Raw genomic sequence first — 27,871 nt, forward strand, 5'->3', positions numbered from 1 at the left:
GGCAGACTCAGTCTATTCCATAATGTGATGGTCACTACTAAGAAGGCACACGTTCTCTTTACTTTCAGATAAGGCAGGACCGTAAATATAAAAAATTGATATAATACTGTATAGACAGGAAGCATTTTGTGACCGAACCTGGGCATATATTTGCATTTTCTTTTGAGATCAACATTTCTGCCAGTTTTGATATTTTATGTAGCTTAAAATGTTTCCTTAAGTCTAAGGAAACATTTTAAGCCTTGGTGGAGCAGTGGGCTAATGCCTCCTTAAGTAACACCAGCTGCCTGCAATTAGTGCAGGTTCGCATCCCACCAGGCTCAAGGTTGACTCAGCCTTCCATCCTTCCGAGGTAGGTAAAATGAGGACCCAGATTGTTGGGGGCAATAAGCTGACTTTGTAATAATGCCGCTTGGGGTGTGTGTGAAAGCCCTAATAAGCAGGCATATACATAGAATGAAGGCTACTGCTAAGCTTGTAAGCCGCCCTGAGTCTTCGGAGAAGGGCGGGATATAAATGGAATTAAAATAAATAAATAAAAATAAATAATGACTCTGTTTTGCTCTTACTTCATGCAGTCCCAGCAAGAACTCATTGGCTTTAGGGTACATCTAGGAGAAGAAGTGCCAGGTAGTAGTAAAAAAACAATTTAAAATAATCATGTGAAACAGCATTGAACTTCCTAATAGAACATTAATTTTAACAATGACTTAACCTACAAGAACCAACTATCCTGAGAAAAAAGATCATTTTTGACTAATATCATAATAAGATGTTGAGGATTAAATATAGTGACTGATTTTAGATTGGATTTTTGTGAAGGCACTAGTTAAAGAATAGTCACCTAATATTTAAAGGAATTGGTATCCTTTCTTGAAGGAACCATCCTGTTAGAATTGTTGTAATTTCTATCTGGGGCTAGCACATTATGGTTCAATACCTACTCCTCTCTGAGTCACAGAGTGACCTTAATCCAATCACCTTCATATAGATATACCTGCCATAGCAGCTTATTGTAAGAATAACATTGCAATAAGAAAAAAAAATATGCATTCTATCTTGAACTTCCTGAAAACAGGCTGGAATAAAAATAAAATAAGAGTGTTGTAGTTATGTAAGAATAACATTGCAATAAGAAAAAAAGAATATGCATTCTATCTTGAACTTCCTAAAAACAGGCTGGAATAAAAATAAAATAAGAGTGTGGTAGTTATGGAACATAAGTAAAGATTGCAATTTTTAAGCAAGATTTTCAGTCAAAGGTACATTATTATATTGGTAACATAGGATTTAAGGTCAATGCAGGCTGCCATTTAACCTCAGTATAAATACTGATTTGTCTACTGGATTATGTGTGGCTCAGATTGCCTATTAATTATGGTAGTGTTTCCTCTGTGGAGATTTTTTAAACATAATCATACTTCCCCCTGGAATCTCCTATGGGCTTCATTTGGAGACTTCAAAGTAATTAAAGGGATCTGAGAATTTGCACTACTTTTTCCTGTTAGCTGAATACTGAGATAAGAATGCCAATTAACAAAGGAAGAAGCTCAAGGTGGCTGTGTTGTAATTAAATAGTGAAACTAACACCCAAATACCTCACTAGTCCTGTTGTGTTTATATTTTGTTAATTCATTAGAATTCTTTCTTGCCTTGCTCCTTAATACTGTATAATTAAGCATCTCAGTTATGAAAAATATATATAATTTTGTTCTGAATTGCTAGTTTGCCTAATATTTTGGAATATCAAGGGTTAAACACTTATCAGCCCTAGTTTCTAAAACTCAACTGTATTTAGGGTAAAAATTTCGGAATATATTTAAAGAATACCAAATAATATAAGCTTCATGTGCCTTTGGTCAACTTTTCCCACCTTGAAGCTATGCAGGTATTCTGGATATGGTGGGAAAGACCAGGTCCACACATAAAAGTTCGATTAAACTGAATTATTGCTGTATAGAAATCATCTCAAACAATGGTTAGCACCTGCTTGGAGTTAGATTAGGGTACACAGAATTCAAAGAGGGTTATTAGTATGATTGGGGCTATACCTGTATAGGGATTCTGAACTGATCGCTCTTTTAACTCCGCCCGTAGCTTCCGCCATAGGAGACTACACAGTAGATATGTAGGTTAGAATGAAACCTATTTGGAGCCCCACCCTCAATTCCCTAGGCTGGAAAAACTAGTCTTTCCCATTAAACATTGCCAGTTTATAAAAATTGTGTGTGGGCAATTTATTCAAGAGTTTGCTTGTTTTTAATTAATTTTCATGTTAAGTTCATTTTTAATGTTAACTTTGTTATTACATTACTATTAGAAACACGTCCATGTCTTTGGAATAGCAGATTTTGTTTTTGTTTCAAGTTGATTTAAATAATAGAAAACAGCTATTTTATGTTATTATTAAATTAGTTAGGATTTAACTAGCAACAATTGATGTAAGATTTTTAAATGATACCATGTTTGCATTTAAAAGTTCCAGAAATATTTCATCTAACAAATGCCATAATTAACACATTTTTCTGTGATTATGGCAGGATTTGCTTATAGCATTCATTTAATTATCCAATATATTTTTATGACAGAGTGTGCAAAAGTGTTACAAAGAGAATAATCCAGGCCTCAATAGATTGACATATAGTATTTCATTCCTTTCTACATATAAATCACACATAGAAGAATTTAGAATAATAACAGAATAACTGAGTTGGAGGGGACCTTGGAGGTCTTCTAGTCCAACCCCCTACCCAAGCATGAGACCCTATACCATTCCAGGTAAGTGGCTGTCCAGTCTCTTCTTAAAAGCCTCCAGTGATTGACCACTTACAACTTCTGAAGACAAGCCGTTCTACTGGTTAATTGTTCTCACTGTGAGGAAATTTCGTCTTAAGTTATAGGTTGCTTCTCTTCTTGATTAGTTTCCATCCATTGTTTCTTGTCTTGCCTTTTGCTGCTTTGGAAAATAGGTTGACCCCCCTCTTCTTTGTAGAATGTTCACCCTCGACAAAAGACAATGAGGAATTCATGATACTTGTAAAGTGAACGTATTAAATTGCAGTCCCAGGCATATTTCTATAACAGATTTGTGCCACTAATGATTGAATATAAGCAGTAAGATTAAATTTATTCTGGATTTTTAAGATACTGCTCATAAGCATTACATAATACAAACATAGTAATGATCTCAATTTGTTCTTTTCATGACATACCTTTTTAAAAAAATGAAGATATTTCTTACCTCCATGACACTTTGCGTTTTAAATATAGAGGGCATATGTTTTCAGCTAAATATATTTCCGAACAACGATTTAAAACAGTTGAATCCATGTACACGGACTTCTGCCTCACAGGAGTTTATGAGCTCTTCTTCCATATTATAGATGTTGATTCCTTTTATTTTAAGCTGCAGTTACTTATTTTAAGCAAGAAAGTTTAAACAAGATCAGGGTGGGAAGTACAGACAGAACACAGGCCAGGTCATGACAATTCAAGGCATAAAGATGGGAGTATAATTTCCAGCAAAAAAAACCAGACACATAACCAGTGTACAGTGTCCTCCTGGCCAGGTGGGGGTGGGGGAGGATATCTGTTTGTTATTTAGCAGGGCAGCAAGCATTTAGACAATTTTGTATGGGAAAAAGGAGTTGGGTATAACGATCATAGAAAGAAAGCGAGAGTGGGGTAACCTTTGAGCATCATCTCCTTTTGCTCTGTGAGTCCTTTCCAGGCTCATTTCCTGTTCAAATGTTCAGTAGCAGCTGAAGCTTCCTTGATTTCTCCTACCATAAACCACCAATCTGACTCTTGCTGCTGAATATCAGTTTTCTAAGCAAATGCTCAGGATGGCAGCATTCTTCTCCCGCTGAGAGAGGGCTATCTTGTGTTTAATTGAATGCTTCTGAATGTTCTCATGGCTGTTTCTGGAAACAGAAGCAGGAGTACAAATTAGGCATACAGTCTGGCAATTCCAGATGGTGTGCTACTTTCTTTTAAGCAAGGAAAGAGATTGTTTAAATAATGTGAGAAGATCCGTTTTAGAAAGAAAGAAAGAACGCTGGAAAAGACATCAGCACTTTTCCCCTTACAGATAACCATGCAGGTACCCTAGCTTTGATTTATTAGACTTATTAAAAAATATTTTTTGGACCTGTAGTATTTTCCTACTTCTCATGTAACAATCAAAGGATGTAGTTTTTTTTCTCTCCATATAAATATACACCTATCATCTCTAACATTCCAGAGCAAACAATAATAAATATAAACCCCATTCATACATAAAAGTTGCATTATCATGTTAAGTAGTATTGTTTGATAATTCAGCATATAAATATGATTCTCCATTTGAGCTATAGCGCTTAAATATTAACTTAGCTATATATTAATAGTTTAAAATTTGAATTGGATATTTATGGTGGGTTTTTTTTAAAAAAAGAAATCATCAACATCACCCTTGAGTTAATTTGACAAAAATAAATGAAGAAGAAATGAAGAACACATATTTAATATAAGGGCCTACGTTATAACTGGAATAAACAAAATTTAGTCCTAGTTTATGCTTTTGACCTTTGACTTGGCCAAAAATCTTTATTCAGCACATTCTGGGTTATAATTTATTACCCTGCTTTTAATGTCTAGAGAATGTATGCTGTCCATAAGAAAACTTTTTCTTTTCCTTACTAAAGACATTTTGCTTTGTATTTCAGAACTGGAATATGGCAGCACATATGAAATAGAATACATGGAAAAAATAGGTTCTTCCATAGCCGTAAGTTTCTACTTGTGGAATTCTTGTTGTTTTCTCTTACAAGGATTTCTCTATGGTACACATAGAGGAAAGTCACAATGCTTCCAATTGAGCTATTTATTTGCATGCAGAACAGCTAAAAAGTTTTGCCAACTTATTCTGTACTTAATTTAATATATCTGAATTTTGGGAATTACTTTTAGAATTGTATTATGTTTCATGATAGGGTAGTTAGGAGACATTGTTCCAGGAAAAGATATATAGTAACATTGCTCTTATATTTTCTTTGACCTCAAGGATGATGATGGCCAGACAAAGCAATCTTTGTACCTTATGTTCAATGCTCAGCAAGAGAGTCCAATCAAGTCTCCACCAGCCCGTTTATCAGATTCTACAACTCCTTGTTCTGGGTACTTTGTTGCATTATCTATTAAAACAGTTGTAAAAAATATGAAACAATCAGAGCTAGAAATAGTTTTTCTTGAAGCTTTTGTATTGTTCCACATACTGCATGATAATGTGGTAAATCTTTTAATTGGGTAAGCTTTGGAATGGCATAGGATAAAATCAGTTAACATTTAATATGTCAACCCCATTAATGTCCAAGAGGAGAAAATGGCAACTTAGAAATAATTCATAAAGAGATTGATTACCTACAACTTTAAATATCTAATAGTTGCTGTATTCATTTAGAGTAGTAATGCTGGCAGATACGGATTTAACAATAGAATGAACTAAAAAATAAAATATTGCATCATAGTTTTAGTATAGAATGTAATCATATTGTTCACCTGGCTCATAGGTCTGCCATTCAGATGCTGCCTGCCTAGTCCAGGGGTAGGAAACCTTGGCTCTTTTGACTTAGGAATTCTGGGAGTTGAAGTCCACGAATCATAAAAGAGCCAAGGTTGCCTACCCCTGGACTAGTCTAAAATAAGACCACATGACATGCCAATCATTTTAAACAAATGCTAATTTTAAACAGAAAATAACCTTGAGAATTAGCCTGCTTTGTAATAAAATAATATGTAGGTAGTTTGACAATCAATGAATATTTTCAGTTCTCCAGTTCAAAAACATACTTTTCTCTTTCCCTTAGATCAAGTCTGGAAGAAACAGAAAGTCAGCTTACCTGTGGTATAAAACTACAGCACCCAGCCTCACGATGCCTAGTAGCTAACCAAGAATCATCAGTACAGTCTGATAAAACAAAAGAACTGGAATCTGTGTCCATAGGAAGTGCTTCAGACAACATAGTAAGTTATCAAGGTTTTGGAACATCTCTTCATTGGGCATCTAGCTTGACCGTAAAGCAAGCTTGCTGGAGAATGTTGGTCTGAAACTGACCCATTTACTCCTTTTCCCAGTCTTCAATAATGCCATTTTCCCCTCAAAAAACACACACAACAAAACCCAGATTCTGGTACACACACACATGTGTGTGTGTGTTAAGTATTTATCAAGTCTTTTGAATACCTTGCTAGTTAAATCTTCTTTCCTGTTTCAGCCTATCCCAAAGCTATCCGCAGGCTATAGTCGCAACTTACGACAGTTCGTTATTTGTGTAAATTATTCAAACTGCTAATAAAGAAGTGGGAGGCTGATAGGGCCATTTCGAACTTATTTTGTTCTCATCAGTCAGTCATACCCTTTATCTGAGGTTCGAATCTCAGATAAAGGGTATGACTGACTGATGAGAACAAAATAAGTTCGAAATGGCCATATCAGCCTCCCTAATTCTTTATTAGCAATTTGAATAATTTACACACACACACACACACACACACACACACACACACATTCAGAGTTGGTTGGCGTTTGTCATATATTTACAGGAACTAATAAGTGGTTTTAATCATGAGTAGTTCTCTCAATTTATTTATCTTTCTTGCTCTTCAGATCAGTCCTGAAGATTCCTATGTTTCCGCTGATGCTCTCCTTAGTAGGATATCTCATCCACCTTTAGTATGTGATCAGCTTCAGTATCTGGAGCCTGACTTAGCAGAAAAGAATCCCCCAGTATTTGCTCAGAAACTTCAGGTTTGTAATGCAGATTTGATTGTGCTCCTTATGAATGTTCTGGTGTGATAAGGGAAGGTTTCTAAATGTAGCAAAACTCTGCCATAAAAAAACCTAAAAATTGTTCATTTTTTTCTGTCTCTCTCTCTCTCTCACACACACACACACACACATATTGAATTTGCTTATGTTCAAAGAAAAAGTGGGTCTATAATATATCAATTTTACATAGTTTCACATATTTATATCTTCCTTGCAAATAATAATCCGATCTGTGAATGATGTGTCTGTCTACATCTTTACATTATACACTTCATCTACCAACTCTCTGGTCATGTAAGAATGGAGATTGAATAATGGTGCTGAATCTGCCATTTTACAGATTTTGACATGCCTTCTCCCCTTCCCCCGCCCCCCTTGCCAGCTATAGCTGTTACAGTGTTTAGCTCCGCTTAACTATAAATACCCTTTTTAAGATCATTTTGGTGACATTTCATAGATACTAAACATTCAACATGTAGTTTATACATGTTTCTACATGTATCTCAGGTATGTGTAATTAGCTCCCTGAGGAATAAATGTATATCAGAAAGGATTTTACTGTTAATTTAATGAAAAAATTAAAAGAGATGATTGCAGGTTAAATATTTCATGTCGTTTCTCCTTAAATCCTGTAACGCAGTAAGCTACAATGTAACTCTCTTGGCTTAGCATGTTGTGTTAGTGGATCAGCCATTGTGGTTTAGTCAGTCATTGGTAGTTAAAACCCATCGTGGCCTAATAGAGCATGTGGACCTCAGCCAATATATATATGCAATATCCTAAAACAATTATCCTAATGTATTCTGTAACAATGGGCATTTGTCTTTGCATCATGCTTAATGGATTTTCCCTGTACATTGTCACAACCATCTCACTGGCAGGAGGAATTAGAATTTGCTGCAATGAGGATAGAAGCCCTGAAGCTAGCCAGACAAATTACCTTGTCTTCTTTCAACTCCTTAAATACTGAGGTATCTCCTGTGCCTGCAGTTTGTGTGCTTAAAAACCGTGTTGCTGCTTTTACTTTAACAATAAGTTTTTTCTGAGTGGAGATGCTGGATGACTTTGGTCCATTGCTATGTAGAAAGATAGAAAAGAGCATGTAAAAGTTTCTTTTCTCTAATCTCAGATGTGGTCACATTCCACTTTGCAAATATGTTTTGCAACTGACTGTCACATGAGCTTGATCACAGGAATACATTTTGCTGCCATTTTCTTATACAGACCTGTGATTTTCACAGTCTAATCAATATATATTAGAAATATAAATGGAGTTGGTGACTTCTTTTTTATAACCATATTTTATTAATTTTTAATAATCAAATCCTTAATGTTTTATCAGCAACATGTTGTCTGGGTTCCAATATTTAGCTTACTAATACATGTTAAACTCCTTTCTCTCTACCTCATTTTTCTAGCCATTGATAAAATGTATCCTATGTTCTAAAGTGTTCTGAATCTTCTTTCTCCATTTTCAATGTAAGTCTGTCCATTTCTGCACAGTCCAAAATTTTCCTGATTATCTCTTCCTCCGCTGGTAATTCATCTTTCCAAGGTTGAGCAAATACAATTCTCGCTGCCATTAATACATGTAACGTTCAATATACACATTCTTTCTCATAATTTCCTACAATTATACCTAACAGAAATAATTCTGGCTTAAAATCTACGTGTTTTTTGTCATTCTCTCTAACCATATATGTATTCTTGACCAAAATCTTTTAGCCTTAGGGCATGTCCACCAAAGATGATAATATGTGCCTGGTTTTTGTCTACATTACCAACAATTGCTGGACATATTTTTAAACATTTTTGCTAACCTCGCAGGTGGTAAGTGCCATCTGTAAAACATTTTATATAAGTTTTCTTTGTAAGCCACCGCCTTTGTTATTTTAGAATTTCTTTCCCAAAGTCTTTGCCAGTTTTCTAGCTCTATGTTATGCCCAAAGTTTTTTGCCCATGTTATCATTGTTTCTTTATCTTGTTCCTCTTCCATCTTTAAACTTAGCATGTACTTGTACAGTTTCTTAATCAATTTTTCATCTGATGCCAATAGTATCTGGTCAAATTCTCTCTGTTCTTTATAGAATCCAGATGTTTTAGCATCTTTTTCATATCTCATTTGAATTTACAGATGTGGCCACCATGATAGATCAGTACCCTGTTCTTCTAGGTCTTGTCTAGATTTTAGTTTTCCTTTAAGATTCAGAATGTCTTTGTAAGTCACAATTTGCTCATAGTTAATTAGGTTTGGGTGAACAAACACTTCCATTGTTGAAAGCCATCCAGGTATTTTCATGTAAATTTTTGCTTTTATCTTTTCCCATTTTAAAAGAAGTATGTTTCTTATATAGTGGTTTTGAAAGTAGCTATGTATTTTATTCTTTCCATACCTAGGAAGTAAAGTATCTCGTAAAAGTCTTTGATTATTTTTTTGATTATGTCATTTTGGAATTGTAAATTGCATTTTGAATCTTGCAGTTTGTTTATCATTTTTTTTCTCTTTCTTTTTTCAATTTGTATGCTAACCACCTACCCAGTTTATTAGTGTTTTCAAAAAAGTTTTGTTTTGCCCTTTTAGTTTGTTGGGCCATTTTTTCAGCCTCTGCTAGGTTTAATTTATGTTTTAGGTTGGTTATTTCTATAGAAGGGCATGGAAGAGACCTTATGTATGTTATGGAGAATATTCAGAGTTTGGAGAATACCAGAAACATGCAATTTTAGAAGAATTGGGTGAAAATTCTTCACAGTTGTGTGATGTATATCCAAAATAGGAAAAATGAAAAATGAAAAATAGGAAAAATATTCACAGTTGTGTGATGTATATCACTGTATATCCAAAACTTTAGTGTGGCAAGAATTCAGAAAACTATTCTGAGGATTTTTTTTTATCATTTTGTAAATAAAACAATTCACCAAATTTGGGACACTTGCTATAGCATGTTATTGCTGGAAAATTGGCTTTATTTGCAGGCCAATGATTGCAGGGATCAATGCCTTTGAGAAGTAAAAACTGGTGCTCAACCAGTTTGGAAAATGGATAGATTTGGATTCAGGATTTTCTTCCCACAGTTTTCTCCCAGCTTTTCCCAACTGCAGAAGATTTCTGATCTAGCAACACTCTTCTTTCTTCCTGTAACCCCCATGCTCTTTAAAAAAAATTTCCTATATGATTGTTGGCCACATAAAACTCAGTGAGACATGGTTCTGCAAAAGATTGGGTGATTAAGCAAGCTGCATCTATCTCTTCCCATCGGCTGGCACAAATGAAACGGCATCTAGAATTGTTGCCATGGGGGATGGGATGGACTTTAATCGTTGCTTAAATTGTCTAAATCTGCAATAAGGAGCTTTAGTCATAAGCAAGAAATGGTGTCTATACAGTCAAAGAGAACCCGCAAACTGAGGTGTCACTTTGTTGGTTGGTGTAGACAATTTTGACAAACTCTGTGATGTCAAAATTGTACCCTGCATACAAAAAACTGCAAATGCCAGGATTCATATATCTCTTGTGTGTGTGCTTGTGTTAGAAATTCTGTGTAGGTGACAGTTTTGCTCTTTAGGCAACAATCCACATTTCAATTGTCTTAAGAAGGGGTTTAAAATAATGGGAGGAAATAGATTCTAAGAGGAGGAAGAGGCCTCATATGTTAATCTCTTCTTTATACATTAAGACCAAAAATGTTTTGCTTCCTTTTTTCCCCCGCCTGCTATGCCCACAGCATGCTGGCTGTTGACATATTGGAGTGAAGTTGAGCCTGTGGTGCATGCAATCTAAACTAGAGTGAAATGTTAGTTCTTAAATCATGTGTTTGATCCGTGCAGCTTCCCTGGAAGACTCCTTATGGTGATATCAGTGGAAAGGAGCTCATGGGGTTTCCCTTATAGGAGGTTATGTGTGCTTTCTGTTTCTGGCTTTTTTTAAAAAAAAAAAAATCTGATGCCACCTGAATATTTGCCTGCCAGTGCTGTACCACAGACTGAAAACATTCATTTCAAAACAGGGAGGTATGAACTATTGCAACTAATTTTGTTAGTTGTAATCTGTAGGACGAGACTACCACGCTACACGTTTTAACCTAATTGTATTTTGCACTACTGTGACTGTGAGACTCTGTCGTTGCTGATTGTGACCAAGGTAGATCAGGAGAAAAGTCTTCCTGTTTTTCCTCTCTATGATTATTCAGTTCAATTGCGAAGTCTGAAAAACCTGATAGGTCTGATAGTATCTCAGCTGAATCTGTATAAATGTTGATTTAAAGATCTTAGCATTCTTACATATTTATTTTTTCCCACACTTCAGATTTTTTTATTCTGTGTTTCCAGTATTGAGCATTATAACTAATATATTCTCTCTTCTCTTCTTCCCCCCCAAAAAAAATTTTTTTTGGTAGTTTTTAAATCAGAATTTTGGCTGCCTGGTCTGATTTACTGAAGATAATTCTTAATGTATTCTTTTCTTCTAATAGTCAGAACCTGCACCTCCAACATTATAACATATCTGAGTTAAATCTGCAGCAGAGCAGTCATATTGCTGGTCCACTATGTGTTGACAACAGGAGTTTTGGGAGGGACATTGATCACTGCGGGTAGTCTTCTACTTATGGCTATCATTCAGCCCAAAATTTCTGTGGTTAAGTGAGATACTTGTTAAGAGAATTTTGCCTCATTTTACATCCTTTCTTGCCACAATGGTTAAGCGAATCACTGCAGTTGTTCGTCACACAGTTGTTAAGTGAATCTGGCTTCCCCATTGACTTTGCTTGTCAGAAGGTCACAAAAGGTGATCACATGACCTTGAGACTGCAACTGTCATAAGTACATGCCAGTTGCCAAGTGTCCAATTTTTGATCACGTGATCACTGGGATGCTGCAGCGATCGAATGTGTGACAAATGATCATGTGACATTTTTCAGCGCCTGTGCAGCTTCGAACAGTCACTAAACAAGCTGTTGTAAGTCAAGGACTACCTATCCACTGCCTGCCTAGTTGTTTTGTTTTGTTGTTTATAAAACAAATTTGTCCACTTTTCAAGGTCAAAGAACACACCCCAAGGATTCCAGGAAGAGTACTTTATTGTTATTAGATGTATTAACAGTCCTGCTGCCTTCCACTCCTGGAGGACTTACACACAGGAATGGGTTGCTCTAAGTCTCTTTCTCATACTTTCTAGTTTCATTGGGCTGAGGAGCTGTTTTCCTTCACATCTCCTTGTAAGCCACCTCTAGGATTGATACACATTTTCTTTTCTAGTCTTGTTGATTCTACAGTGTAGAATCTAAATAGCTTAATATCATCTGGAAGCCATGAAGTATTGCAAAACTACTGGGCGCATTTTCCCAGAACGAATCAAAAAGATGTAATACAATTATATGAATGGCTTGTTAAGCAATTTATCTTAATTAAAATTTTCAAGAGATTGTTCTGGCAAATTTGAAAAACAAGCTTTTGGGCAAACTGCCCTGATTAAATTAAACATAATCTTCCCATGTAACATGATCAGTTGAGAAGCACAATTTCATCTACTTCTTTAAGCAATCATTGCCATACTGAACATGTTAAATCACTGATGAGTAGATCCGATAGAACAACCATAGACTTACAATAGACAAGAAATAAGCGCAAATTAGGTATATAGAATATTCTGAAAATATTGGATTTCTTTTGAATATCTTGTTGCTAATTTGCTTCATTTAAAGGATCAAGATTTCTGCTTCATACCTATTTCTAAATTGCCTTTTACCCCCCAAATTTTTGTTTTTTATTTTTATCTGTATAATTACGTTTGTGCTATGCTTAACTGCTTTGGGTTCCATGCAAATGAGAGCTGAATTCAAATTATTTGAATGCATAATAAAGATTTCCAATAGTGAACCTACTAATCTTCATGATAATCCTGGTGCCAGCTACAAAATCAGTATATTTACTCTAATAATAATTATTTTTATGTGAATAATATTGGATTCATTTCCCATGTCTTTCAGAGGATACATTTTAGTTCTCATTTATAGAATAAAAAGTAGCCCAAACTGCATGTTAAAGGTAAAGGTAAAGGTCCCCCCGCACATGCGTGCTAGTCGTTTCCAACTCTAGGGGCCGGTGCTCATCTCCGTTTCAAAGCCAAAGAGCCAGCGTTTGTCCGAGGATGTCTCCATGGTCATGTGGCCGGCATGACTAGACGCCGAAGGCGCACGAAACGCTGTTACCTTCTCACCGTAGTGGTCCCTATTTTTCTACTTGCATTTTTACGTGCTTTCGAACTGCTAGGTTGGCAGAAGCTGGGACGAGTAACAGGCGCTCACTCTGTTACGCGGCACTCAGGATTTGACCTGCCAAACTGCCGATTTTCTGATCAACAAGCTCAGCGTCCTAACCCTCTGAACCACCATGTCCCTTTAAACTGCACGTTGGGATAGATAAATTAGTCTTAATTTGGGGCATGTCAGTTTCATAATTCCATTGGGGTTTTTATTATTATTTTTAGAGAAATAAAATGTGTATATGTCAGTGTCTACATAAATATTTCAAAGTAGACATTTTTGTACATATTATTTTTGAAACAAATAAGTGTCCCAATATTTAGAAAAGTAAAAACTTATAAACAAATGAAAACCCCATTTTTCACATGGGGTTTTCTAGAATAATATGAGTCAGATCTCTTCTCTTCTAAAGGTAATACAAAGGAAATCCTCAAACACGTCTTGTGTTTTTATATAATAGATAATTGTCTTAACTTTAATATTATCATAAAAATTATTGAATTAATATGTCTGGTTATAGCTAGTGTTACTGATTAACTCTTAAAACAGTTTGCTCAGTCTCTTATGTATCTTTACTGATCTCTTATAATGAAGAATTTATAAGAAATCTTCACTGATTTGTTCTATACTTCTTTAATAAATTGTGAAATTCTAAATATAACATAAATCAGGCAGTGGCTTCTATCAGTTGTGGTTGCTTCCAAAATTACTCTTAACAATAGATTAAACTATACAAAATAGTTTATATAAAATCTTTAGTCTCAATACATTGCTGAAGTTCACTGCTTTATACAAATAAGCAAACTGATTAAAATTCCTTTTGTCAGATTATATTTTCGCAATTATTTAGTTCAAGTATCTACAGTGGATTTGTTCATACATGATATAAGAAAGGTAGTTAGTGGGAAATAATTTTGGTGTTTCTGAAAATTTGAACTGCATTAGTTCTGTGTAAGGAAAATAGCAGAGCCAATCTCTAATATTTTTTCTTTTGTGTATTGCAGTTGAAAGAATTTGTAATTTATAGTTTCCTGCTTAAACTTGCCTTAGATGTTATTTAGTCACTGATTAGGTGCTTGAATCAAGTATCAATCATTACGAATTACTCTAGTATAATTGCATTTTAATTAAATGTTCAATCAGATCCGTCAGTAACGTGAATATTGAGTAAATACATTGTTAATATTGTGATCACATTCTTATAAAAATGAATCCACATCAACAGTTTCATACTTCAACCTAAATTATTATACCATCTGCTGAACTATATTTAGGTAACTGCTGTTCTGTGCTTTTAGTAATAAAGTTAATATCAAATAAAAAGTATAAGCCGAAACTTTAACTATGTTATAAACATTTTAAATATTGTGGTGGAAAACATGTTTTGAGGTATTTGTTGGAACGTACTTTGTTCTTTTGTTTTGCTATTGACCTTCAAATAAAATTCATCTTGCTTTTGCTGATCTTTGTATCATGTTGTTGCATGGTGAGTAATACACAGCTCAGTAGATGTCAGGCTGCATCCTGTATAAAGTTGTCCAGGTGTATTTTGCTTACTGGGAACTTGATATCATTTTAGCAAGGATTTTTTTAAATGAAGAATAGAAAGAGTAGCAAAAAAATGTTCAAGCATTTGAATAGGCAGGTTCTATATAAACCAAGCTTTTCCATTCTGAGCTCATTCAGTCATCTTACAAATTCCAACTGTCATAGTTTTCATGTTGGCTTAGAATTCTAAAAGATACAGTCCAATATAGTTTGGAAGTCATCGTGTTGGGGATGCTTACAAACCTAGGATTAGTAATCACTTTTGGTGCTGAAGTTCAGTGAAATGGTGCTTTGCAAGAAAGATTGGAATTTCCAATATTCTGTATATCACCACCCATGTAGTGGTAACTCTTGTAAAATAGCTTAATGATAAACCCAGACTAATACTTTAATTAATTAATTCCACATTTTTTTTCACAGTGCATTCTTTTCTCACTTCCTTTGAAATAGTTCACTAAAGTACGGCTGGAACATAATACTAACTGTCTGTCCTTCCTTAAAATGAACAGAGAGACCCAGCAGCTGATGCTTCAATCTCTAAAAGTGCATTGTACTCACGGATAAGCAGCTCAGAGGGAGAAAATGCCTCCACTTTGCTTTACAAGCAGCAAGACCTGGATACCGCCTTAAGAGTTGCCAGGGAAGAGGTAATGGCAATTTTAATCAAGGAAGCCCTGCCAGTTTATTGGTAGGCATTTTACAAATGCAACTGCTTTTTGAAATTTGTTCTTCCAATTCATTCATTATGATAGGTTTGAATGAATTAATGATTTTCCAGTTACTGATCCATACCAGCATTGTGGGCTCTTTTTAAAAAAATCAATTCTCCCTCCTCTGTTAAACATAATTCAGTGAATGTGTTCCACAGTTACCTTCTTTAGATTGCATGTTCCTTATCCATTAAGGAACCATGGATTATTTTATATAATACTATATGTTAATAGTAGTTAACAGCAAGCCAAGTGGCCCTGTTGATTGGGCAAATTTGGTCCATGTCCTATCTATTTTTCATACTTATTTTCTGAGGAAACTCATGTATGGTTGGAATATAACATGTGCCACAATTATGTACTTGCATCCTGACATCTGATGCAAGTATGTAAGTCCCAGTGTTTGTGTGACAATATCATTGTGCACGTTTCATCGGTTGTTCTCCTTGCCGTCCCTGTGAATGCCATAATTACAATCTTGCTATACTTTTCTATCGATCCTTGGGATTTTATGTGGCAAAGTATTTTGTACTTTTTCAAGCTGATACAACCTTATTTCTTCTCTTCCTTAAAAGATAGTTGCGAAGGAAAGGATGATTTCAGAATGGAAAGAGAAATATGAAGACAGTAGGAGGGAAGTAATGGAAATGAGGTTTGTGTAATTTTGTGTGAATTAATACTTTTAAAGTTTATGAGACAGTTAAAAATATCTTATTTTTAAATCATACTGCGGATGCCAGAGTCTTCAAATTACCAAAATAGGTCTGTTGAAAGAGGGTTCTTACTGAATAAAAAACAGGATATAAATCAAATCAATAAATAAAATAGATTAAATAATTACATATTCTATCTATTTCTGTTTGAAAATCCCACAACTTAGCTCAAGGTATCGATCAATATCTTAATAAAATTCAAATAAATAGTTCAATTGTTTAAATAAGATTTAATCAGCTAGCCTTCTTGGGAGAACAAATTCAAAATAGGATATGTTTTTAAAATTTAAGGCAATCCTTTTGAATTGTTGTTTTGTTTTGTGTCATGTATAGGGCTATTTCATAGAATTGGAACATTGCAATAGGGTTTTTTCCTCCATTTACGCAACTCAGAATGTAATTGTTAATTAAATTAATAAATTAAATTCCAACAGGTAGACACTTTCCCCTCTGCTACCACTTTCTGGCAAAATCAGTTTAAAATTGTACTGAAGAAACAGGGAAAGCAAGTCTCAATGTGGAAGTTATAGTCTATATTTTATAGCACAATTATGGATTTAACAGCATCATAGCTGTCTATCAATTAATCTTTTAATTTTAAAAATGCCACACTGTAACAACTGTATTCCGTCATACATTTTGGAGCTAATTTGTAAGGTTTTAACAGAAGAGATGCCATTAGAAAAATCCATTTCTTGGATGCATGTTCATTTTCATATCTTTTCATCTTTTAATAGGAAAATTGTTTCAGAGTATGAGAAGACAATTGCTCAAATGATAGGTAGGTATTACTATCATGAAAAGAAAATATTTTGTTCTTATTCTGTTATAGGGAATATGCAATAATAGAAAATTAGTGGTGCTATGAACAAAGATGATTTAAGAAACAGGTTTGGGAATCACAACTCATCTGCAAGTCCCTACATACGCCTGGAAGTCTTCTGTGAATTTACTATTATTTACTTATTTACGTAAACCTGTTTCTTGCTTACAATATTTCTTTTGGAGTAAACCTGCTGTAATTTCTAGCTGTGTGTATGAATCAATTTAATGTAGAATTTCATCTCATCATATGTATTGTAACACTGTTCATAAAAAAGGAACGACAAGTAGATGCCAGGAAAAATATATTTATTTGACAGCAGTCAATTATGAATTAAACCTAAATATATTATAGTCATTCCTTTGATGACACATTTTTACCAAAACATTTAACATATACTGATATATAATATTTAGGCCTAAGAAATTGCAGAATTCTGAACATCATTGGCCTCTCAGAACAAATCACATTATGCCAAACACTGTATTTTAATTAAATTATTAGTACTAAGAAGATATCAAAATATGATCATCAGTAGAATCCTAATAAGTATAAAGCATTAAGCTTCATAAAAGCTTTTCACATCAAAGTAAAATGTGGAAATATTTTAATTACTTGGACTGCTGTTTTTTAGTATTACTATTTTAAAATTACTCTGTTGTATTATGTGTTTTGTTTGGTAGGTTTCTGTGAAAGGTTTCATTTAGTAGAGTAGCATAAACATTTTAAACATAAATAAAATGTTTAAAGAATGTATAATATGGTTAAGCCAAAGGTAAATCAGAATCATGCAAAGTTAAGGAAACATAATTCTGTCCAAATGTCTGGCTTTATATTTACATGACCCTTTCATTCAAAATTAGTATTTATTTGTATTCTGTAATTCCATATCTCTAGAATATATTCTGGTGAACAGTTTCCAATGTATAATATAGATGAGAAGATTTGAGATGTTAATCTTGCAAATTGTAAATATTTCTTTTATAATTAATTTTTGGAGAAACAATACTAATTCTCCACCTGAGCATTTACCGTATATACTTGAGTATAAGCCGACTCGAGTATAAGCCGAGACCCCCAATTTCACCCCCAAAAACTGGAAAAAGTTATTGACTCGAGTATAAGCCGATCCGCCGTTCTGCAAGCCTCTGCCGCCAGCAGAGGCTCGATCCGCCATTTTGCAAGCCTGAATACACAGGAATACCCTGTGTAGCCGCGGCTCGTCGGCAGGTCTCCGTTCCTCCTGCCGACCTTTGGGGAGGTTTGGGCGCCTCCCCAAACCTCCCCAAACCTCGGCAGGTCTCCGTTCCTCCTGCCGACCTTTGGGGAGGTTTGGGCGCCTCCCCAAACCTCCCCAAACCTCGGCAGGTCTCCGTTCCTCCTGCCGACCTTTGGGGAGGTTTGGGCGCCTCCCCAAACCTCGGCAGGTCTCCGTTCCTCCGCGCAGACCTGCCGACGTTTGGGAAGGTTTGGGCGCCTCCCCAAACCTCCCCAGGTCTCCGTTCCTGTTTGGGGAGGTTTGGGCGCCTCCCCAAACCTCCCCAAACCTCGGCAGGTCTCCGTTCCTCCGCGCAGACCTGCCGACGTTTGGGAAGGTTTGGGCGCCTCCCCAAACCTCCCCAGGTCTCCGTTCCTGTTTGGGGAGGTTTGGGCGCCTCTCCAAACCTCCCCAAACCTCGGCAGGTCTCCGTTCCTGTTTGGGGAGGTTTGGGCGCCTCCCCAAACCTCCCCAATCCTCGGCAGGTCTCCGTTCCTCCGCGCAGACCTGCCGACCTTTGGGGAGGTTTGGGCGCCTCCCCAAACGTCCCCAAACCTCGGCAGGTCTCCGTTCCTCCGCGCAGACCTGCCGACCTTTGGGGAGGTTTGGGCGCCTCCCCAAACGTCCCCAAACCTCGGCAGGTCTCCGTTCCTGTTTGGGGAGCTTTGGGCGCCTCCCCAAACCTCCCCAAACCTCGGCAGGTCTCCGTTCCTCCGCGCAGACCTGCCGACCTTTGGGGAGGTTTGGGCGCCTCCCCAAACGTCCCCAAACCTCGGCAGGTCTCTGTTCCTGTTTGGGGAGGTTTGGGCGCCTCCCCAAACCTCCCCAAACCTCGGCAGGTCTCCGTTCCTCCGCGCAGACCTGCCGACCTTTGGGGAGGTTTGGGCGCCTCCCCAAACGTCCCCAAACCTCGGCAGGTCTCCGTTCCTGTTTGGGGAGGTTTGGGCGCCTCCCCAAACGTCCCCAAACCTCGGCAGGTCTCCGTTCCTCCGCGCAGACCTGCCGACCTTTGGGGAGGTTTGGGCGCCTCCCCAAACGTCCCCAAACCTCGGCAGGTCTCCGTTCCTGTTTGGGGAGGTTTGGGCGCCTCCCCAAACCTCCCCAAACCTCGGCAGGTCTCCGTTCCTGTTTGGGGAGGTTTGGGCGCCTCCCCAAACCTCCCCAAACCTCGGCAGGTCTCCGTTCCTCCGCGCAGACCTGCCGACCTTTGGGGAGGTTTGGGCGCCTCCCCAAACGTCCCCAAACCTCGGCAGGTCTCCGTTCCTGTTTGGGGAGGTTTGGGCGCCTCCCCAAACGTCCCCAAACCTCGGCAGGTCTCCGTTCCTCCGCGCAGACCTGCCGACCTTTGGGGAGGTTTGGGCGCCTCCCCAAACGTCCCCAAACCTCGGCAGGTCTCCGTTCCTGTTTGGGGAGGTTTGGGCGCCTCCCCAAACCTCCCCAAACCTCGGCAGGTCTCCGTTCCTCCGTGCAGACCTGCCGACCTTTGGGGAGGTTTGGGCGCCTCCCCAAACGTCCCCAAACCTCGGCAGGTCTCCGTTCCTGTTTGGGGAGGTTTGGGCGCCTCCCCAAACCTCCCCAAACCTCGGCAGGTCTCCGTTCCTGTTTGGGGAGGTTTGGGCGCCTCCCCAAACCTCCCCAAACCTCCCCAAACCTCGGCAGGTCTCCGTTCCTCCGCGCAGACCTGCCGACGTTTGGGAAGGTTTGGGCGCCTCCCCAAACCTCCCCAGGTCTCCGTTCCTGTTTGGGGAGGTTTGGGCGCCTCCCCAAACCTCCCCAAACCTCGGCAGGTCTCCGTTCCTGTTTGGGGAGGTTTGGGCGCCTCCCCAAACCTCCCCAGGTCTCCGTTCCTGTTTGGGGAGGTTTGGGCGCCTCCCCAAACCTCCCCAAACCTCGGCAGGTCTCCGTTCCTGTTTGGGGAGGTTTGGGCGCCTCCCCAAACCTCCCCAAACCTCGGCAGGTCTCCGTTCCTCCGCGCAGACCTGCCGACGTTTGGGGAGGTTTGGGCGCCTCCCCAAACGTCCCCAAACCTCGGCAGGTCTCCGTTCCTCCGCGCAGACCTGCCGACCTTTGGGGAGGTTTGGGCGCCTCCCCAAACGTCCCCAAACCTCGGCAGGTCTCCGTTCCTGTTTGGGGAGCTTTGGGCGCCTCCCCAAACCTCCCCAAACCTCGGCAGGTCTCCGTTCCTCCGCGCAGACCTGCCGACCTTTGGGGAGGTTTGGGCGCCTCCCCAAACGTCCCCAAACCTCGGCAGGTCTCCGTTCCTGTTTGGGGAGGTTTGGGCGCCTCCCCAAACCTCCCCAAACCTCGGCAGGTCTCCGTTCCTCCGCGCAGACCTGCCGACCTTTGGGGAGGTTTGGGCGCCTCCCCAAACGTCCCCAAACCTCGGCAGGTCTCCGTTCCTGTTTGGGGAGGTTTGGGCGCCTCCCCAAACGTCCCCAAACCTCGGCAGGTCTCCGTTCCTGTTTGGGGAGGTTTGGGCGCCTCCCCAAACCTCCCCAAACCTCCCCAAACCTCGGCAGGTCTCCGTTCCTCCGCGCAGACCTGCCGAGGTTTGGGAAGGTTTGGGGAGGCGCCCAAACTTCCCCAAAGGTCGGCAGGAAGAACGGAGACCTGCCGAGGTTTGGGGAGGTTTGGGGAGGCGCCCAAACCTCCCCAAACAGGAACGGAGACCTGCCGAGGTTTGGGGAGGTTTGGGGAGGCGCCCAAACCTCCCCAAACAGGAACGGAGACCTGCCGAGGTTTGGGGACGTTTGGGGAGGCGCCCAAACCTCCCCAAAGGTCGGCAGGTCTGCACGGAGGAACGGAGACCTGCCGAGGTTTGGGGAGGTTTGGGGAGGCGCCCAAACCTCCCCAAACAGGAACGGAGACCTGCCGAGGTTTGGGGACGTTTGGGGAGGCGCCCAAACCTCCCCAAAGGTCGGCAGGTCTGCGCGGAGGAACGGAGACCTGCCGAGGTTTGGGGACGTTTGGGGAGGCGCCCAAACCTCCCCAAACAGGAACGGAGACCTGCCGAGGTTTGGGGAGGTTTGGGGAGGCACCCAAACCTCCCCAAACAGGAACGGAGACCTGCCGAGGTTTGGGGAGGTTTGGGGAGGCGCCCAAACCTCCCCAAAGGTCGGCAGGTCTGCGCGGAGGAACGGAGACCTGCCGAGGTTTGGGGAGGTTTGGGGAGGCGCCCAAAGCTCCCCAAACAGGAACGGAGACCTGCCGAGGTTTGGGGACGTTTGGGGAGGCGCCCAAACCTCCCCAAAGGTCGGCAGGTCTGCGCGGAGGAACGGAGACCTGCCGAGGTTTGGGGAGGTTTGGGGAGGCGCCCAAACCTCCCCAAACAGGAACGGAGACCTGCCGAGGTTTGGGGACGTTTGGGGAGGCGCCCAAACCTCCCCAAAGGTCGGCAGGTCTGCGCGGAGGAACGGAGACCTGCCGAGGTTTGGGGAGGTTTGGGGAGGCGCCCAAACCTCCCCAAACAGGAACGGAGACCTGCCGAGGTTTGGGGAGGTTTGGGGAGGCGCCCAAACCTCCCCAAACAGGAACGGAGACCTGGGGAGGTTTGGGGAGGCGCCCAAACCTTCCCAAACGTCGGCAGGTCTGCGCGGAGGAACGGAGACCTGCCGAGGTTTGGGGAGGTTTGGGGAGGCGCCCAAACCTCCCCAAAGGTCGGCAGGAGGAACGGAGACCTGCCGAGGTTTGGGGAGGTTTGGGGAGGCGCCCAAACCTCCCCAAAGGTCGGCAGGAGGAACGGAGACCTGCCGAGGTTTGGGGAGGTTTGGGGAGGCGCCCAAACCTCCCCAAACGTCGGCAGGTCTGCGCGGAGGAACGGAGACCTGCCGAGGTTTGGGGAGACGCCCAAACCTCCCCAAACGTCGGCAAGTCTCCGTTCCTCCGCGCCCTGCCTGCCTGCTTCTTTCCGCTGCGGAAAGAAGCAGGCAGGCAAGGCGCGGAGTTTGGGGAGGTGCACGCGCACCTCCCCAAACCTCCCCAAACTTCGGCAGGTCTCGGACGGCGGTGGCTTGGGAGAGGTGCGGGCGATCCCGGAAGCACCAAAGCCTCGGCCGCGCACAAGTCCTCGGTAAGTTTTTTTTGTTGACTGGAGTATAAGCCGAAGTGGAATTTTTCAGCCCAAAAAGTGGGCTGAAAAATTCGGCTTATACTCAAGTATATACGGTACATTAAATTGAGCCATCTCTACTTTTAAAAAAATCACACTTTAAATTAATCACACAAACACTGCAGCTTTGTTTGTGTTACCTAGGCATAATTCCTCTTATGCAGACTAGGTTATATTTCCCAATACAGTATTCCAGTGCACTAATAGAGATTTATATGGTTTGGAAAAGATGCAAACCAAGATTATACCTTTATAAAGTTCACCTAGAGTAGATTGAGCTGCTCTGTTAAACAGCATTCTTAGATGGTGGTAAAGTTCAGAAGCTTAGTTATGTGTCTGATCTGTTACTTAATCAACTTCCTTGTCAAGGATCTTCTTTAGATGTAACATGGAGGAACTAAGCAGCATGTGCAGACATTAAAACAATAGCTGATAGTTCTGTGATTTAATTTACTGGGGAGTTGTGAAGAGAGTATAGATTTGTCTGCAATAGTGGCAAATATCTGTAGCTCACGTGTAGGATGAGGGTGAAGGTTCATTCTCTGAGCTTGAGGGTTGGTTTCCGAATGTTTCATTACCAAGCTTGGTAACATCTTCAAGCAGAGTTTAGGGGATATCTGTGTCAGTGATGTTCTGTTTATAAGGGCTTCAGATGTGGGAATGCCAAGTGAGGGTATTGTGATGGGTCAGGTGTGAGTCACCAGTGGGAGGTTTGTGATGGAGAGGTTACATCAGGTCAGGATTATTGGAAGGTGAACTGCTGATGGCGGGACTGGGCTTGCGTGACTTGGTTGGGGGTTGGTGCTGTCTCTGGTTGGCTGAGCAGTTGATTTGGATTCTGAGGTTGATAGGCTGGTTGTAGGTCAATGTATCTATTGATGAAATTGCCAGGCTTCGATGAACTCACGAGCATGGCAGGTAGTAGCATAGCTGATGATTTTAGTGTTGCTCCAATTGAACTGGTGTTGTTTGGTGTTGGTGTGGGTAGAGATTAAAGATTTGGGATCATGGCGTTTGTCAGCCAGTGTTCGTGGATCCTGGATTTTAATTGACGTGAATGTTTGTCCCATGTAGAATTGGTTGCAATCTTTGCAATTGATTTTGTAGATTACATTGTTTCTTTCATCCTTCCGTGTCCTGTCTTTGTTTCTGGATAATTCCTGACGGAGTGTGGCTGTGGGTTTGTGGGCTATTGTTATCCCTAGGGGTTGGAGAATTCTGTCATTTTCGACACCTCTTTTGTATATGGTAGGGTTAGTTTTTGCGTAATGGTCGGCTGTGCGGTATGTTGTGATTTGGGTACTGTGTGTCAGAATCTGAATTTTTTTGGATAGCCACTATAGAGAAAGATGTCAAGCAGAATTTCTCTTCTGCTTTTCTTCTTTAAAAAAAAAGATGTTTATCATTGTTAATTTTATTTCAGTAAGTGACTGAGTCAGATCCTGAGAATAGAAGAGGATAGCTCATGGAAATTAAACATGTCCCTAGTTGAGTGCGCCTTTAATCAACATTTGCTAAAGGTGCCATCTCCCATTGATGTAAGATTTGCCTTTTATATTGATTCAGAAGGAGGGTTTTTGGTATACTTGGCCGGTGCCTATTTAGCATCAGCCTAAAAGCTAGTTGTGACCTAGATATAAGAAATGTGAATTTGACTTTCCAGACAACATTTGTATTGTTTGAGTCCTAATTCTATAGTGTCTTTAAGATCTAGTGAAAAATTCAGAACTCGGCTAATCCCAACCTCTTCGAGAAGTTCAGTTTAAATGCTTTAAATATTCCTGCACAAGAGTATTTTATATGCTAACAGAAAAGGAAATGGAAGCTACATACGTAGCTATTTCTAACTACCGGTAATCTTTATCCATGTGGCTGTCCTGTTTAGAAATGTAGCAGGAACGGCTGATATATGCAGAGAAAATATACTGAAAGGTGCTCTATGACAAGTATTGGTATCCTGCAAGGGAAATAATAAGAAAAAATATCTTATATTTATAGCTGGAGAGATCCTTCTGAGCACTTTATAAATCTGAATTAAACTACTACCTTTTTTTTAGTAAAAGCTGATTTGGGCCAGAGAACTAAGAGAAAGGAGTTAAAGAAGTACCCTAACGTATTGCTAAAATCAATGGCTCCAGTGCAAATGTAAAAAGGATTAACTCCTGAAGATATAATTAGGAGGCAGAAACTTGAACAGAAGTGAGTTTGTAGAGCTCCTGGTAATTCCTTGGCATGTACTTTTCAGGTAGCATCCGCCTTCATGTAATTTTTTGTTTAAAATCCTCAATTTCATTTAGTTTATGTCTCTACTGCATGCTTGTCTCCATTGAAAAAGTGTTTATCAGAGAAAATGTTGCCCATTGCATTCAGTCTACAGATTATGTGAGTGCCTTTTGAACCACTTCGGTTGCACATGGTGGCATTTTGTCAAGGTGAACTTCATGTGCTGTACTGTATTTGCGTTTTCAGTGAATTGCGTATCTACAGCTGCTGCCACCTTTTTGAACCATTCATTCATTCATTCATTCATATCTTCTATGAAAGCTGAAAGCAAACTCACCCACTTAAAACTTTTATTGCTGCTTCCTTTTTCATAGCTGAACTAAAAGGAATATTGTGCTCTGTGCATTACAGATTGTTGCCTCCCGGTTTTTTCTGCTTTCTTAATAAATCCTTTGACGTTTTTTCTGTTTTGCTTCCATTTTTGTTGCTTCTTGTTCTTTGCTTGCAAATCCAAAACAAAGGCAAGCCTGGTAAGTATTGCTTTTGCCAATTTTGGCACCTGCATATTGCGTTTTTTAAAATTTTATTTTATTTTGTTTTACTTTGGCATTTACTTTATGTATTTTTCTCTGTATTCTGATGAATGAGCTCTACAGAAGCTCGTTCTGTATACCTATAGAGAATGTAGATATACATCATTATTTTTAATGGTAATACAGGTGTTATAGTGATAAAACAGATCCTGCAAGCATTGGTGGCTTTCTTTTCTGGTGATATACGTTGTTCCATTTCACTTCAGGAATACGGTGCAGAAACAAATATTGTTATTAATTGACTATACTACAGTGGTTTCCACAATACTTACAGTGACGATGGGGCATCATAAAAAATGTAATATGAAACTGGTGTTTTCACTTGGAAAATTTCACATGATTATTTTGGCCATCTAAATACAAAGAATCAACCGCAATCCCTTTTAGATCCCAAAGCATCCCCCAAGCTCAGTGGACTGCTGTGGGGAGAACGGATGGTTTCACATACGCTGTTTTCACTAATCAGCTTCACGCCCACCACTTCTGCGACCAAGTTTCCAATGGGTTGTGGCCCAGACCAGGCTGCGGACTGGGGGTTGGGGACCCCTGCCCTATCTGCAATAAGATGTGCATGTTTCAGTAGCAGGGACAATTCAATTATTTCATAGGAGGAGAAATGCATAGATTCCTATATTGGATACCAGTTTATCCCATATTTGATAAACCTTTTTTAAAAAGATGCTCTTGATCCCTTCTGGATCCCATATTAGAAGTGGTGTCCTTAAGAATTTGTCATAAGAAAGGCTGGACTATATCATCCTAGATGGTGCTGTGTCATTAAGCAAAAGCCTATCTTCATAGTTTTAGGGAAGGTACACAAACTTCAGTTGTATTGCTGGTTAAATTGCAATTGTGCATATGTAATCTATGCTTTATGCTGATTTTAGTAATTATGTGGCTGTTAATTGCCCACAGGCTTTTTCAAAACTATTTGATAATAGGACATAAATTAAAAATGAATAATTTTGGGGAGTCATCTGTCTGCCCAATAAGATCTAGTAGAACAGGCTATATGCATATTTTCTCAGTCAGAGACTAAGCTATCTTTTCAGTTTGCTGCACCTCTCATCAGTGATAGTATGGCCTGGACACCAAGATGTCCTTGTATCTTCAGAAGCTCAATGCAGATTTGGCTTCTTTTATCAATCTTGGGGCAGGGCTATTAGGACTTTGTCTGTGGATGCACATCTGTTTTATTGGTGTTCCTTGGAATGTTTGCTTCTTGGTGCACATAATTGTTTGCATTGCATTGTCTGGGTTTTAATTTTTGATTACCATGTTAACCCAAACTTCAGTTTTAGTGAGTTATGTGTTGCTCAGTGTTTATTGATTGGAGCAGCCAATAAGCTAAAAACTCCATTTCAAATAATTAATAACTTAGTATGAATGATGATACTCTTTGAGTATGGTGCTGATTGTCAAGTTTGCAACGAGGGAAGAAGGATGGACTTGATGTTTTTGTCCCCCATAAATCAGTTCTTAACCACAGCCTGGGGTTGCATCCTTTCCAGACTCTAGAACTGGACCCCAGCATCTTTTGGAGTATTGTGCAAGCTTTAATGTGTCACTTAGACCTACAATCTCTTTCTTCATATTCCATGACTTTTTACTGGAGCTCTGGATAAATAGATCACTTCTGTGAAAACCCATAATCAGTAGAGAAAAACTTGAAGGCTGCATGCTCTACCCTGGCAGAATGAAAACCTGTCCCAAATTGCCTTTTCCATTTTAGGATTTGAATCTGCTAAATGGCATAGGGGGAAAAATCATCTTTGAAAAGTGATCAATGAGGTGCTTATTAAATGTGAAAATTAAGTTTAATCTCTTTCAGTACTGGCTAGAAATTTACTATGGCCCATTGTTGGGCAGTGCTGGGTTAGAAGAAGCTGTTTGAAAAATGTTTTCTTTCCTGTGTGGTTCAAATTATATAATAGCAATGAAACTCTTAATCTGTTTTAAGGATTTCATTCAAAGAATCCTGATCAGAATAACAGAGTTGGAAGGGATCTTGGAGATCTTCTAGTCCAACTCCTTCAAATCAAGCAAATGTTTTATTATATTATATGTAAAAAAAATGGGAGGGGATTGAGCTTTAAAAACATACTTCTATGAAAATATAATTCCAGTTCCATTTCTGTTTTCATTTGAAAGTAACTTCTCTGGAATTCAGTAGGATTGTCATTCAGATAACACTTTGGATGAACCAGACATGTCAAACACAAGGCCCGGGGGCCAGATCCGGCCCGCGAAATGGTTTCATGCGGCCCGCGAAGCCATCCTGGAAACAGTGAGGGAACGGCCCCCACTGCCTTGGCCCTGGCCCAGAGACCCTCCTTCTGCCAAAGACCCCCAGATCTGTCCCACTCCTGCCCAGGCCCCCATAGGCACCCTTGATGCGAACGATGTAGAGCTGGCCACGCCCACCCTGTAGGCCATAAGCACTCTAGCCACGCCCACCCAGTAGGCCACACCCACCCTGGCCATACCCACCCGGCCCCCTGAGGGCAACCGCAATGCTGATGCGGCCCTCAATGAAATTGAGTTTGACACCCCTGCTATAAACTAAAGAATCCCATATTTACTTTAATTTTAGGGTTGTCTGCATTAGGCTTAGTTTCACTAATGTATTAAGGCAGGGGTGGGAAACTTTGGCTCTTTTATGACTTATGGACTTCAACTCCCAGAATTCCTGAGCCAGCCATGCTGGCTTAGGAATTCTGGGAGTTGAAGTCCACAAGTCATAAAAGAGCCAAGATTCCCCCATCCCTGTACTAAGGCAACATAGTAGTTTTGATTTGCAACCACCTTCACAACCCTTCTGCTTATC

General features: G+C 40.0%; 1 protein-coding gene across 3 annotated transcripts in view; it reads left to right on the plus strand.

Moving 5' to 3' along the window:
* TACC2 (transforming acidic coiled-coil containing protein 2) overlaps positions 1-27,871 on the plus strand; it is a 163,397-nt gene that overhangs the window by 129,273 nt on the left and 6,253 nt on the right. For 2 of the 3 annotated variants that reach the window (XM_083364493.1, XM_083364491.1), the window contains 8 exons: positions 4,707-4,768; positions 5,045-5,157; positions 5,847-6,003; positions 6,647-6,787; positions 7,690-7,779; positions 15,126-15,263; positions 15,902-15,978; positions 16,777-16,820. In XM_083364493.1, the coding sequence (XP_083220619.1) occupies positions 4,707-4,768; positions 5,045-5,157; positions 5,847-6,003; positions 6,647-6,787; positions 7,690-7,779; positions 15,126-15,263; positions 15,902-15,978; positions 16,777-16,820 (822 nt within the window). The remainder of the gene's footprint in view (positions 1-4,706; positions 4,769-5,044; positions 5,158-5,846; positions 6,004-6,646; positions 6,788-7,689; positions 7,780-15,125; positions 15,264-15,901; positions 15,979-16,776; positions 16,821-27,871) is intronic. The other variant, XM_083364492.1, reaches the window with a different exon arrangement.

The sequence above is a fragment of the Vipera ursinii genome (genome assembly GCF_947247035.1).
Source record: "Vipera ursinii genome assembly, chromosome: 5".
Taxonomy (NCBI): domain Eukaryota; kingdom Metazoa; phylum Chordata; class Lepidosauria; order Squamata; family Viperidae; genus Vipera; species Vipera ursinii.